Source organism: Salmo salar, chromosome ssa25, assembly GCF_905237065.1.
Source record: "Salmo salar chromosome ssa25, Ssal_v3.1, whole genome shotgun sequence".
NCBI classification, from domain to species: Eukaryota; Metazoa; Chordata; class Actinopteri; order Salmoniformes; family Salmonidae; genus Salmo; species Salmo salar.
The window spans coordinates 29,072,048-29,085,911 of NC_059466.1; the positions used below are offsets into that span (position 1 = coordinate 29,072,048).

Below are 13,864 nucleotides of genomic sequence, written 5' to 3' on the forward strand. Positions count from 1 at the left end.
CTAACATCTCTGTTGACGAGTCTACGATACGTAAAGCACTAAACAAGAATGGTGGTCATGGGAGGACACTACGGAAGAAGCCACTGCTGTCCAAAAAAACCCATTGCTGCACGTCTGAAGTTTGCAAAAGTGCACCTGGATGTTCCACAACGCTACTGACAGATGAAGCTACAGTTGAGTTGTTTGGAAGGAATACACAACATTATGTGTGGAGAAAAAAAGGCACAGCACACCAACATCAAAACCTCATCCCAACTGTAAAGTATGGTGGAGGGAGCATCATGGTTTGGGGCTGCTGTGCTGCCTCAGGGCCTGGACAGCTTGCTATCATTGACAGAAAAATGAATTCCCAAGTTTATCAAGACATTTTGCAGGAGAATGTAAGGCTATCTGTCCACCAATTGAAGCTCGCCAGAAGTTGGATGCAACAGGACAACAACCCAAAACACAGGAGTAAATCAACAACAGAATGGCTTCAACAGAAGAAAATACGCCTTCTGGAGTGGCCCATTCAGAGTCCTGACCTCTACCCGATTTTTAGATGCTGTGGCATGACCTCGAGAGCAGTTCACAACAAACATCAATAATATTGCTGAACTGAAACTGTTTTGTAAAGAGGAATGGACCAAAATTCCTCCTGACCGTTATGCAGGTCTGATCCGCAACTACAGAAAACGTTTGGTTGAGGTTATTGCTGCCAAAGGAGAGTCAGCCAGTTATTAAATCCAAGGGTTCACATACTTTTCCCACCCTGCACTGTGAATGTTTACACAGTGTGTTCAATAAAGACATGAAAATGTATAATTGTTTGTGTGTTATTAGTTTAAGCAGACTGTTTTTGTCTTTTGTTGTGACTTAGATGAAGCTCAGATCAAATTTTATGACCAATTTATGCAGAAATTCAGGTCATTCCAAAAGGGTTCAAATACTTTTTGTTGCCACTAACTGGTCCTTGTGGTAAAAATGATTTGGGTAAAACGAAGCGCGAATTAAAAGTATGAATCTCGGGAACATCGTAGCACCATTAGGTGCAAAATCTCGACGTAACCAATTGCGGCCCACTTTTTGGAAGCAAACCTTCGCTATTTCGGCATCGAACGCGTCACCCTGTCTAGGAGAGTGGGTGATCTTGACAATGTATTGTTGAAACGAGAGGCTGCCTGGATCTTTAAATTAAAGACCCTTGCTCCCTTCAGTCTCAACGTAGACTTTGATCTGAAGCCATTCTTGTGATTATTGTGCTTTTCCTATTCATTGTAAATGTTTACAGGCCTATGTAGAAAATTGTATCTATGATCGTAGGTTATCCATTCATGCTTTTTATATGTTCTATTTATATCTGTAAATAAATCAATGATATCAAGCCACACCTGTGTGTGTCCTTTGACACTATATAAACTAGTGACAGGCAGTGTTTGTCATTATACCCTGATGACGACAGCTTGTTATTAGGTTAAATGATTGCATCTGAGCTCCTAGAGTGTGAGGCTCTCCTTTTAAACATTTTTAAGACACAACACCACCACTCTGTGACTAGCACTAATGTTACAATCACATGCGGAGACAATTTCTGTAAGTTTCTATGACTGTTCACGTGGATTTCCTTATGGGTTAACTGCAATGGTTAGTAATAGGTAAGGCAAGTTCTTGTGACGCACCATATTGGTCAATTCATTGTAGAGTGAGTCCAAACATTTTTCTTTTCCGTATTTGACCAGCTTACGCAACCATAGTAAAGGAGCCAAGAAGGGGTTCACCATCTTGATAACTAACTATTCTCTGTATCCCTATGTATAAAAATTCTTTATTAATGTGTCTGGTTCCCTCCCCTGTCCCTGTGGTAGTTTCCCAGGCAGGGAGGCCACAGAGTCCTCGGTGTCCCAGCAGCTCAGTCTGAGTGTGGGAGACGACAGCCTGGGCAGCTGGTCCCGCCTCAGCTTCGAGGACGAACACCCTGACGAGACCAGCAGCTTCCTGCACCTCAGCGACAGGTAGAGAACACACTGAACATCATGTAGTCTCAAACTATTCTGCTCTATTCTTTTAGTTTCTCTGAAGGCTAAATTAAATGTCTCTAGTCTAGATTAGCTGACTAATGATTCACCTCTTGAAACACTTCTCTATTGTCTATGAGCACTGTTGTCTCTCACACACCAGCGAATGACTCTAACCCATGTTCAATGTCCACAGATGGATGATATGAATAGTAGAGCTTTCGACTATGGTTGTGGCATTCAGCCTAGACTTAAATGAATGCTGAAACTAATGAATGCAAGTCAGTCATCATCGCTTTGGCTACACTGCCAATGAGAAATAGATGTATTTTTCAGTCGAGAGATCAAATGGTGTTTCCCATGTGGTTTTAAGGTGACTGTGGTGATTTAGTGATTAGCTGGTTTGATCCTGTGAGACTGAGTTGAGATCGGTACAAGACCGGTTCCTCCATGTTACCTGTCAGGCTGACGTTAGCAGGCCTCTGGAGGATGTGAAGTCACTAGGTCACTGACAGCAGAATGTATCATTTGGAAACCTCTAGAATAGTGCTATTACGCTCTTACCAGGTCTCAATCAATCCCTGGTTAGAGGGGAATGATTAAAAAAACGCAAAGGAACTGGCTTTGAGGTCCAGAGTTGAGTTTGAGGGCTCTAGTACCTTCCCCTGCCATGAAACGATTAACTCTGATTTGAGCAAATATAGTCTCTCCTCGTGTCAATGTTCTAGATTTTAAATGGCTGTTAAATGCCGAGTTCTGCTGAGATTGTTTGAGTAACTGCATAAGGATAATGTCTAGCTTTTTAAGAGAAATGTATTTTCCTTTCTGATAGACACACACACACAGGTCTGTTGGTGTGAATCTGGTGTAATGCTCTGAGAGTGACATGGTCTCACCAGTCTATAGTCTCAGGGTAGGAGTAGAGTTCTTGACATTCCAAGTCTCAGTCTGCGATCTCTATGGAACAGACCCAGTACACATGTACACTTCTCTCCCCAGATAGTGAAAGGGAGAATGTGTGAGGAGAGCAGCTAGTTATGTTGGCCAACAGGACCTAGTGAAGGTATCATAATATTTACTAAAGGCTGTGTCTGTAGCAGCCTGTCTCTTTCTCTGCCCCAGGCCCTTTCCACAGGAACAAAGTCCATCAAAAGACCTATCCAACCATCTCCCATTTGTCAACAAATAAACCAAATAACCCAGGAAAGGAACGGCTCCATTTCAAAACGATTCGAACTTGAACGACCTTTCAGCATACCACTCTCACAAACCACAGCTCCCGAGACACTTCGGTTTTAGCTGGGTCATTAATGAGCTGATTGACATAGGCGGAGTTATTTTTAGATTGCCACATCATTCTCTCCATACCAGAGCAGGTACCAGCCAGCCTGATAATGGGGACTAATTATAGTGATGCAGTGTGTTGTGATGGATGTGGTGCTCCAGTTGCCGTCTGGATGTCCTGGTGGAGAATGCAGTGATCTCACATCATTACCAGTCATCAGTTGTTGCTTTGATTGACAGTTCTTTCAGGACCAAGCCTATACCAAGCCTCACATTTAGATGGACAACATTAATAATGGAACAGTTGTTTTTTCCAGGTAAGACAGACTTGCTTGATAACGCTTAGGAAGACCTTTGTGTTTCCATCGCCTCAGACTGTGTTTGTGTGTGCCCAGTGTTAGCTCCCAGTGTTGAGCAATGGTCTTGTCTCTTGCAGCAATGGGAACAGCAGTAGTTGGAGCAGCCTGGGGTTAGAGGGAGAGGTGTATGAAGAGCACCTGTCCTTCTCTCCCTCCGACAGGTCGGTCCGTACATACAGCTAACAGTGCTAATTCTAACCGCTAGTCTCTTTATAGCTCCAGATCTAGGATCAGATCCTATCCCCATATCCTAACCGTTACCATTACATCATCTGACCCTGTCTCAGTAGTTAGGGCCAACTTCTGCTTACACCCCTAATCACTGCATGATGTCAGAGCTGTGATCAGCAAAGCTGTAGAATGTGACTGTGTATCTGTGTATGAGACAACAGCTTCTACCCTCTACAGATCCCTCTAGATAACCATAGAGGACAGAGCATGTCTTTGTCACTGTGTGTCGCCACTTTGTCAGCACACTAGTGGAATTAGCTTAGTCAATGGAATCTGTGTGTGTGTACAGTGGCAAGAAAAAGTATGTGAAACCTTTGGAATTACCTGGATTTCTGCATAAATTGATCATCAAATTTGATCTGATCTTCATCTAAGTCACAACAATAGACAAACATAGTGTGCTTAAACTAATAACACACAAATTATTGTATTTTTATTGTCTATATTGAATATATAATTTAAACATTCACAGTGTAGGTTGGAAAAAGTATGTGAACCCCTAGGCTAATGACTTCTCCTAAAGCTAATTGGACTCAGGAGTCAGCTAACCTGGAGTCCAATCAATGAGACGACAAAATTTGAGTTTGCTATTCACAAGAAGCATTGCCTGATGTGAACCATGCCTCGAACAAAAGAGATCTCAGAAGACCTGAGATTAAGAATTGTTGACTTACATAAAGCTGGAAAGCCTTGATGTTCATCAGTCCACGGTAAGACAAATTGTCTATAAATGGAGAAAGTTCAGCACTGTAGCTACTCTCCCTAGGAGTGGCCGTCCTGCAAAGATGACTGCAAGAGCACAGCGCATAATGCTCAATGAGGTTAAGAAGAATCCTAGAGTGTCAGCTAAAGACTTACAGAAATCCCTGGTACATGCTAACATCTCTGTTGACGAGTCTACGATACGTAAAGCACTAAACAAGAATGGTGTTCATGGGAGGACACTACGGAAGAAGCCACTGCTGTCCAAAAAAACCATTGCTGCACGTCTGATGTTTTTAAAAGAGCACCTGGATGTTACACAGCGCTACTGGCAAAATATTCTGTGGACAGATGAAGCTACAGTTGAGTTGTTTGGAAGGAACACACAACACTATGTGTGGAGAAAAAATGGCACAGCACACCATCAAAACCTCATCCCAACTGTAAAGTATGGTGGAGGGAGCATCATGGTTTGTGGCTGCCTCAGGGCCTGGACAGCTTGCTATCATCGACGGAAAAACGAATTCCCAAGTTTATCAAGACATTTTGCAGGAGAATGTAAGGCTATCTGTCCACCAATTGAAGCTCGCCAGAAGTTGGGGGATGCAACAGGACAACGACCCAAAACACAGAAGTAAATCGATTTGAGATGCTGTGGCATGACCTCGAGAGCAGTTCACAACAGACATCAAGAATATTGCTGAACTGAAACCGTTTTGTAAAGAGGAATGGTCCAAAATTCCTCCTGACCGTTGTGCAGGTCTGATCCGCAACTACAGAAAACGTTTGGTTGAGGTTATTGCTGCCAAAGGAGGGTCAGCCAGTTATTAAATCCAAGGGTTCACATACTTTTCCCACCCTGCACTGTGAATGTTTACACAGTGTGTTCAATAAAGACATTGGAACATATAACTGTTTGTGTGTTATTAGTTTAGCAGACTGTCTATTGTTGTGACCTAGATGAAGATCAGATGAAATTTATGCAGAAATCCAGGTATTTCCAAAGGGTTCACATAATTTTTCGTGTGTGTGTGTGTGTGTGTAAGCCTACTGCATGTGTCCTGAAGTAGCTGTGGGAAGGGCTGAAGCAGCTTTCTCTGTCTGTCTGTCTGCATGCTGCATGTCTGAATGAGAAGCAGACACCCTGACCAGAGCTCTCCTCAGACTCTCCTCAACTAGTGGAAACTGATGACAACAGACTCATTTAGACCTCCCACCCTAGTCCTGCGGTAAGGGATATCTAGCCAGTAGACAGTACAATGAGAAAGCCACCCTACTTCAGGAGGAAAGTCCTATCTATATACCGTATAGGCTAGACAATGGGAGAGGTTAATGATCCAAGTGTAATGGAATCTGTTGTCTGTCGTCCTGGGCTCTGTAAATACATGTACAACTGTAGATTTAGTTTTACAAGTTTACCACTTGACACATCACACTGTAAATATTTGCATTATGTATACACTACCGGTCAAAAGTTTTAGAACACCTACTACTCGTTCAAGAGTTTTTCTTTATTTTTACCATTTTCGACAATGTAGAATAATAGTGAAGACATCAACTATGAAATAACACATGGAATCATGTAGTAACCATAAAAGTCATAAACATATCAAAATATATTTGAGATTCTTCAAATAGCCACCTTTTGCCATGACAGCTTTGCACACTCTTGGCATTCTCACAACCAGCTTCACGAGGTAGTCACCTGGAATGCATTTCAATTAACAGGTGTGCCTTGTTAATTTGTGGAATGTCTTTCCTTCTTAATGTGTTTAAGCCATTCAGTTGTGTTGTGACAAAGTAAGGGGGGTATACAGAAGATAGCCCTATTTGGTAAAAGATCAAGTCCATATTATAGCAAGAACCACTCAAATAAGCAAAGAGAAACGACAGTCCATCACTACTTTAAGACATGAAGGTCAGTCAATACGGAATATTTCAAGAACTTTGGAAGTTTCTTCAAGTGCAGTCGCAAAACCCATGAGGCGCTATGATGAAACTGGCTCTCAAGAGGACTGCCACAGGAATGGAAGACCCTGAGTTACTACTGTTGCAGACGATAAGTTCATTAGAGTTAACTGCACCTCAGAAATTGCAGCCCAAATAAATGCTTCAGAGTTCAAGTAACAGACACATCTCAACATCAGCTGTTCAGAGGAGACCGTGTGAATCAGGCCTTAATGGTTGAATTTCTGCAATGAAACCACTATTAAAGACTACCAATATAAAGAAGAGACTTGCTTGGGCCATGAAACATGAGCAATGGACATTAGACCGGTGGAAATTTGTCCTTTGGTCTGGTCCAAATTTGAGATTTTTGGTTCTAACCCCATGTCCTTATGTGGGTGAACGGATTATCTCTGCATGTGTATTTCCCACCGTAAAGCATGGAGGTGTTATGGTGTGGGGGTGCTTGGCTGGCGGCACTGTGATTTATTTAGAATTCAAGGCACACTGAAGCAGCATGGCTACCTCAGCATTCTGCAGCAATACGCAATCCCATCTGGTTTGTGCTTAGTGGGACTATCATTTGTTTTTCAACAGGACAATGACCCAACACACCTCCAGGCTGTGTAAGGGATATTTGACCAAGAAGGAGAGTGATGGAGTGCTGCATCAGATGATCTGGCATCCACAATCCCTGGACCTCAACCAAATTGAGATGGTTTGGGATGAGTCGGACCGCAGAATGAAGGAAAAGCAGCCAACAAGTGCTCAGCATATGTGGGAACTCCTTCCAGACTGTTGGAAAAGCATTCCAGGTGAAGCTGGTTGAGAGAATGCCAAGCGTGTACAAAGCACTCAAGGCAAAAGTTGGCTATTTGAAGAATCTTAAATATATTTTGATTTGTATAACACTTTTTTGGTTACTACATGATTCCATATGTGTTATTTCATAGTTTTGATGTCTTAACTATTATTCTACAATGTGAAAATAAATAAAATCCCTTGAATGAGTAGGTGTTCTCAATCTTTTGACTGGTAGTGTATGTACAGTAGAGATATGGAAAGTATGATTTTATAAGTCTCCTGCTAATGGTTAAGCATAGTGAAGAGTGAATAGTCACTAGGGTAGGAATGTAGGACTATGAGAGAAGCTCTGACTGTTTCCACTGTAATGGTCGGTTGGGGAGAGCTAAAGTCAGGGGACTGGGAGAGATGAGCATGCTGGGAGTTGCTGACAATAAATCAAATGATCGACACCAACCATACCAATCATTTATCGCAGGGATTATGCTGATATTGTTCATTACGAGAAGTAGCCTGTACTAGAGAAATGTGAAGTTTGGAAATGAAATAAGTTTGCTAATATGGTTGATTGTTAACGGGACAGTTGATGGCTACAACCATCAAACTAGTAGTTTTAAAGGATAATTAAAACAGACAGTCATGCACATTACTGTTATAAACGTATTGTTCTATTTATCGTTATCGCATTAATTCAGGCAATTTATCGCGATATGGATTTTTGTCAATATTGCCCAGGTCTAGTTCACTATAATGTAATGTCCCAGGTCTAGTTCACTAATGTAATGTCCTAAGGAATAGATAGTGCACTACTTCTGTCTGCAGTACTATAACCTATATGGAATTCAGATTTGCTATATGCCAGTTTGCATGTTGGGAGCTGTGGTCTGTCTCGCAGTATCCTCTTGCATGCTGTGTGGCTCCAGATTCTGCCTGCTCGCTCTCCCATCTGCTCACTCTTCTCTCCTCTCTCTATCTGCTCTCTATCTGCTCTCTCACTCTTCTCTCCTCTCGCTTCTGTATCTGTATCTGCTCTCTCTCTCACTCTTCTTCCTCCCTCTTCTCTCCTATCTGCTCTGTCTCACTCTCCTTCCTGTTTTCTATCTGCTGTCCCTCTCTCTCTGCACGCTCTTTCTCTCCCTCTCTTCTCTCTGTGTCTACAATGGTCCTGTGCTGGTCAGTTCTCTTACCAGTGTAATATTTCTCACTCCACAGCGAAGGCACTGAGGACAAGGAGCTCGAGACCAAGGATGAATCCTGCGGTATGACATAGTTAGTTACTTCTATCATTAACTGCACCGGATATCGATGGCAAATAGGCTGCTTTATATTCTCTTTCTAATTTCTACATGAAACCTTTGATAGTAACTTGGTCCTTATCAGCTGCAAACAGTACATACCTTACCTACATACCTTACCATGTTGCACAGCCACACTACAAACAGAACCACCTCAGCATGCACCTGAGCAGCATGAAGACATCCCTGTCCTAAGTCCTGTGTGGTAATACGTAGTTCCCTGCTATAGATTAAGAGTGGTTAGACTTGGCGCTGTGTGTGTGTCTGTGCTGCTAGGAGGGGAATTCACCCACCACCCACACATTCAGCCACACTGCCACTCATTCATCTACTCTGCCTGAGGTCTCTGCCTGAGGTCTCTGCCTGAGGTCTCTGCCTGTCAGACCAGATTCCCCAGTGGACTGAGGGGTTAAGGCTCCAGGCTGTGTCAGGCCCAGCCAGCCAAATGGGGGAGGGATCGTGGGAAACATGCTTGGCCCACCACCAGAGGAGAGGAAACGCAGGGAGAGCTGGTTGGGATGATATATTACTGTACTATAGGGACGACTGTCAGACAGAGACAGGAGTGTGAGGAAGCTGATATCTCTTCTCTCCCCCTTCAGGTTCAGTGCGTGTGGGCCAGGCTCAGGCTTACAGGCACCTCCTGGTGGTAAACTCTGAGCTCAGGGAGATGACCCCTGACCCACAGCACATGACCTTTGACCCACAGCTCAGGAGCATGCTGCAGTGGGCGGCAGCCTCCATGGCTGACCTGCCCATGGTTCAGCTGAGTCCTAGTGACAGCAGGGAGCTGCAGCAGGTGAGTAACCTTAACCCACGACCAAAGGATTACACACACACACACACACACACACACACACACACACACACACACACACACACAGTGGTACCTCAGTCATTACTGCGGTGTGTATTAGTTACTGCTTGCTGAGCTTTGTTCTGTCTGCCCTTCCAGCTGCCTGCGGTGGTCCAGAGGCTGAAGGACAGGAAGTGGAAGGTGGGAGAGCTGCTCCAAGCCCTGCTGCGTTACTGTGAGGAGACCCACGCCCCACCCCAGTCTGAACCCAGAGAGGCGGGGAGAGCATCCCACCACACTCCCCTCTTCCCGTGGCTCCTGGAGCACGCTTAGGCTGACTGCACCTCTCCTACCTCCCCTCCCTCCTTACCTCTCCCCAACACTGCTTACTGTACAGTATATCTGTGAAGCCTGCTACATAGTGAGCACTACCTGTTAAACTAAACCCTATGAAGATTCCCATCACTTCTCAGTGATGTGCAGCGTACCTGCCAAACCCCGAACCCCCAATCTATCCTCCTCGTACTGTGGATCCTGTCCCTTATAGGGCTGTACCCCCATCGTTACCCAAAGGACGCTATTAAAAACAGCTATTCTTATTATTGTGGGCATCTTGAATGCCGTGACTGAAAGCAATTGTGTATTTTCTTCTCTCTTCTCTGGTTTTGTTGGGGTTGTTTTTAAAGGGATTCTTCTGGATTTTCTACTTCCTCAGTCAGATGAACAACCGGATAGCATTGGCGCAATGACAAGCATGCCAGCAGTTACCCATAGACTTCCACTCATTGTGCTAATGCTAGTTAGCAATTGCACTAACACTAGTTAGCAACTTTCAAACTGCACGCAGAAGCATATCCGGTATCCATTGGTTTATCTGACTCTTCATTGCCGAAATCCTAAAGTATCCCTTTAATATTGGTCTGTATATCACGTGTTGATTAGTGTGCTGTCGTTGACGACTGGCTTTGTTAAAGCGCTCCCACGCTGGTGCTACAGAGAGTAACCTTAACCTCTGTTACAGACAGGAACCTTCTGTTCCAGGGGAGAGGGCGAGAGTAACCTTAACCTCTGTTACAGACAGGAACCTTCTGTTCCAGGGGAGAGGGCGTGAGTAACCTTAACCTCTGTTACAGACAGGAACCTTCTGTTCCAGGGGAGAGCGAGAGAGTAACCTTAACCTCTGTTACAGAGAGAAAGGGAAACCTGACAGACATACGGACACGGGGGGCTGAACCGTGTTAGATCGAGAGCTATGGGTTGAGAAATGTCAGTGAAAGGGAGAGGGAGAAAGTGATGAATTGAAAGTGTTTTCTGTTAGGGAATCCCCATAGCTGCAGGCCAGATAATGTCATCACCTTAGCTCTCCTCTGTGGTGGTGTTTCCACATGATTGGGGACCAACAATACTCACATGAATACACTCACATGAATACACATACACTCACATGAATACACTCACATGAATACACATACACTCACATGAATACACTCACATGAATACACATACACTCACATGAATACACATACATGAATACAAATAGACTGAATGCACTCACATGAATACAGTCACACTCACATGAATACACAAATACACATACATTCACACGAATACACATACACTCACACGAATGCACTCAACCTCGAATGACTACACATACACGAATACTCACACAAATAGACTCACATGAATACAAGTGCATGTTGATTCTAACAGCCTTTACGATGAGTATAACTGAGTTTAAGATCACATGTCCTTTGAAAAGATAATTGTTTACAACATATGAGTGGTCTCAATATAATGGGTTACATTTCATGATATAGTATCTGTGTGTCTCCCATGCTCTAAGTGTAAAATACGCAATGAACCTAGCAGCAGATTTGTTTATCAAACATTTTATTTGTAAAGGATGTTACCAAGATTTTTTAAGATTTGAAGTGAAATATGAGAAAGTGCTCTATTATATGAAGGAAGCCTTGATTATCAGTGAGCTCTATGTTGCCATTAGCTACAGTAGAGACTTCCTACTATAGCGTGCGTGCTTTATCCATGTGATGTGCTGGTTATCTAGAAGGGCCTTGTCCACTGCTGGGAACATCCTGTGACACACACACAGTAGTTGTCCTAATTAAAGACATGTTCTCAGTCTGCACCTCTCCACCACAACTGACCGGTTTTTAGCTCAGGGCACACACAGCTTAGGGCATCTGACCCCCGCAACTTCCCTCTCTTACCCCCAACACACACACACACACACACACACACACACACACACATCCGGCACTACTCCTGCTATGAATGCACTTTTAGGGAGGTGAGTTGAGGATGGGCATTTCCACTCTGGTTGCCCCAGGCTTCTGCCTCCTTATAGATGATACCACAACGTGATGACACTTCTGAGTGAGTGGCCCCATATCCTGTTAAGGTTAACCTTAGTCACACACAGTCAGTCAACCACAGTAGCCAACACACACAGACCCTAAAGGAATCTCTGGCATTGTGACACGCTGTGATGATGATTTGTATTATTAAGGGAATTTCAGACAATGTGAAATTATGGGGATATTGACCATGCTGTGGCATCTCTACGCTGTATTATAAAGTGGGTGGTTCAAGCCCTGAATGCTGATTGGCTGACAGTCTGTATGGCAAAGCATTTATTTTTACTGTTCTAATTATGTTGGTAACCAGTTTATAACAGCAATAAGGCAGCTCCGGGGTTTGTTGTTTATGGCAAATATACCACGACTAAGGGCTGTATCCAAGCGCTCTGAGTTGCGACGTGCATAAGAACAGCCATTAGCCGTGGTATATTGGTCATATACCACACCTCCTCATGCCTTATTGCTTAAATATACCATGGTCTGCATGCCCACATTGAACCGTTGAGTTTGGCTGTTCTGCTGCTGCCGTCACGGTAACAACGGAACAGATTCTAGTTCATTAACCCTTTCTATATTTCTGCACTGTACTATAGCTACACCATCAGCAGAGCTGTTCAGTGTTTAGTAGCAGTATGGCCTGATCCTCATGCTCTTCATCACTTGAATATTATTATATTGACTTGCCTGTCCTTGAACGAGCCCCAATGACACTTCAGCTGTGCATTATCCCCAGTTAAAACTCCCTGACAGCATACAGTATAGATTCCACGTTGTCAAACTCCCTGACAGCATACAGTATAGATTCCACGTTGTCAAACTCCCTGACAGCATACAGTATAGATTCCACGTTGTCAAACTCCCTGACAGCATACAGTATAGATTCCACGTTGTCAAACTCCCTGACAGCATACAGTATAGATTCCACGTTGACAGCATACAGTATAGATTCCACGTTGTCAAACTCCCTGACAGCATACAGTATAGATTCCACGTTGTCAAACTCCCTGACAGCATACAGTACAATAGTAGGCCACTGCTGATGCCTTGTGTATTAACACTGATTCTCTGAGCTGCCAAATGTTGCTGATCCATGTGAAATATGAAGGAAATGTTTCACATTGTTTATTACCTTAACGTATCTGAACACTTAATCAAAAGTACTTTAAAAAGTTGTAGTAAAAAAAAAAATTCCCAAAATGTATAGGGGAAAAGTAGGTATTAATAGGAGAAAATCTATGTAATCAAAGAGGAATGTATGGAGGAGAGAGTATATAGAACCTGTAAGAGTTAGCCAACTATGCTACATTATATCAGTTTCCTGAGTCTCTGAGGGGGATTGTAATATGTTGAGTTGTGATTGTAAACATATAGACAGCTCATCTGTCTGGCCCTCCTGTATCGATCAATGTATTTAGTGTACCTGTACATTCCTATGTTTTCCTTCACAGGCCACCTGTCTGACCGCCTGCCTGGCCGCCTGCCTGCCCCTATGTGTTATTTAAAGCTGAATGTGCGTCTGCAGAGAAATGACTCCACAGTTCAAATGTACTATCAGGTGTATACGTCTGTTTTGTTACTGTCAGTGTTGCAGTGTTACTATCATCTTGTCTTGCACAGCAGAAGGCAACCTGTGTTTACTCGATCCTGTATTTTTCCTGCTTCTTTGTAAAATCTTGTCAAATAAGATATTTAATGCTAATTTATGTAAGTTATAACAGTGAGAACACTACTAGTCCCCTTCTAGTGACATTGCTAAAAAGCTCACACATTCTAAGCTTGACGTCGAAGCACTATTTGTCATTGTTTAAGCTGTGTGTAACAATAAAGCTTTTTCATGTGCTCTGGTATTCTGATTCTGCCTAATTATCTACCTAGTATACAGATTTGTGTGATGTAGAGAATGTTGTCCCTTTTAGGCTATGCTGGAAATCATTAAAGTTGACTTTAAGTAAGACTTGCTTTTGGTCTTGCATGCACCTCGTCCAGGTGTTTTGGGCTTATTTTGGAGTGGGGGGGGGGCTTTTTCTCAGAACTGCCATTCAAACAAGCAGTAGCTTCACTTGCGTCATGT

General features: G+C 43.3%; 1 protein-coding gene across 7 annotated transcripts in view; it reads left to right on the top strand.

The window, feature by feature from the left end:
- The window catches only part of akap11 (A kinase (PRKA) anchor protein 11), a 29,862-nt gene extending 16,222 nt beyond the window's left edge, over positions 1-13,640 (top strand). For 5 of the 7 annotated variants that reach the window (XM_014173902.2, XM_014173906.2, XM_014173903.2 and 2 more), the window contains 5 exons: positions 1,845-1,991; positions 3,715-3,798; positions 8,534-8,580; positions 9,219-9,415; positions 9,572-13,640. In XM_014173902.2, coding sequence (XP_014029377.2) covers positions 1,845-1,991; positions 3,715-3,798; positions 8,534-8,580; positions 9,219-9,415; positions 9,572-9,745 — 649 coding nt within the window. In that variant the 3' untranslated portion in view covers positions 9,746-13,640. Of the gene's footprint in view, positions 1-1,844; positions 1,992-3,714; positions 3,799-7,114; positions 8,581-9,218; positions 9,416-9,571 lie in introns of those variants that run through there. The other 2 variants (XM_014173907.2, XR_006762018.1) reach the window with 2 other exon arrangements.
- Positions 13,641-13,864: the final 224 nt, after the last annotated feature.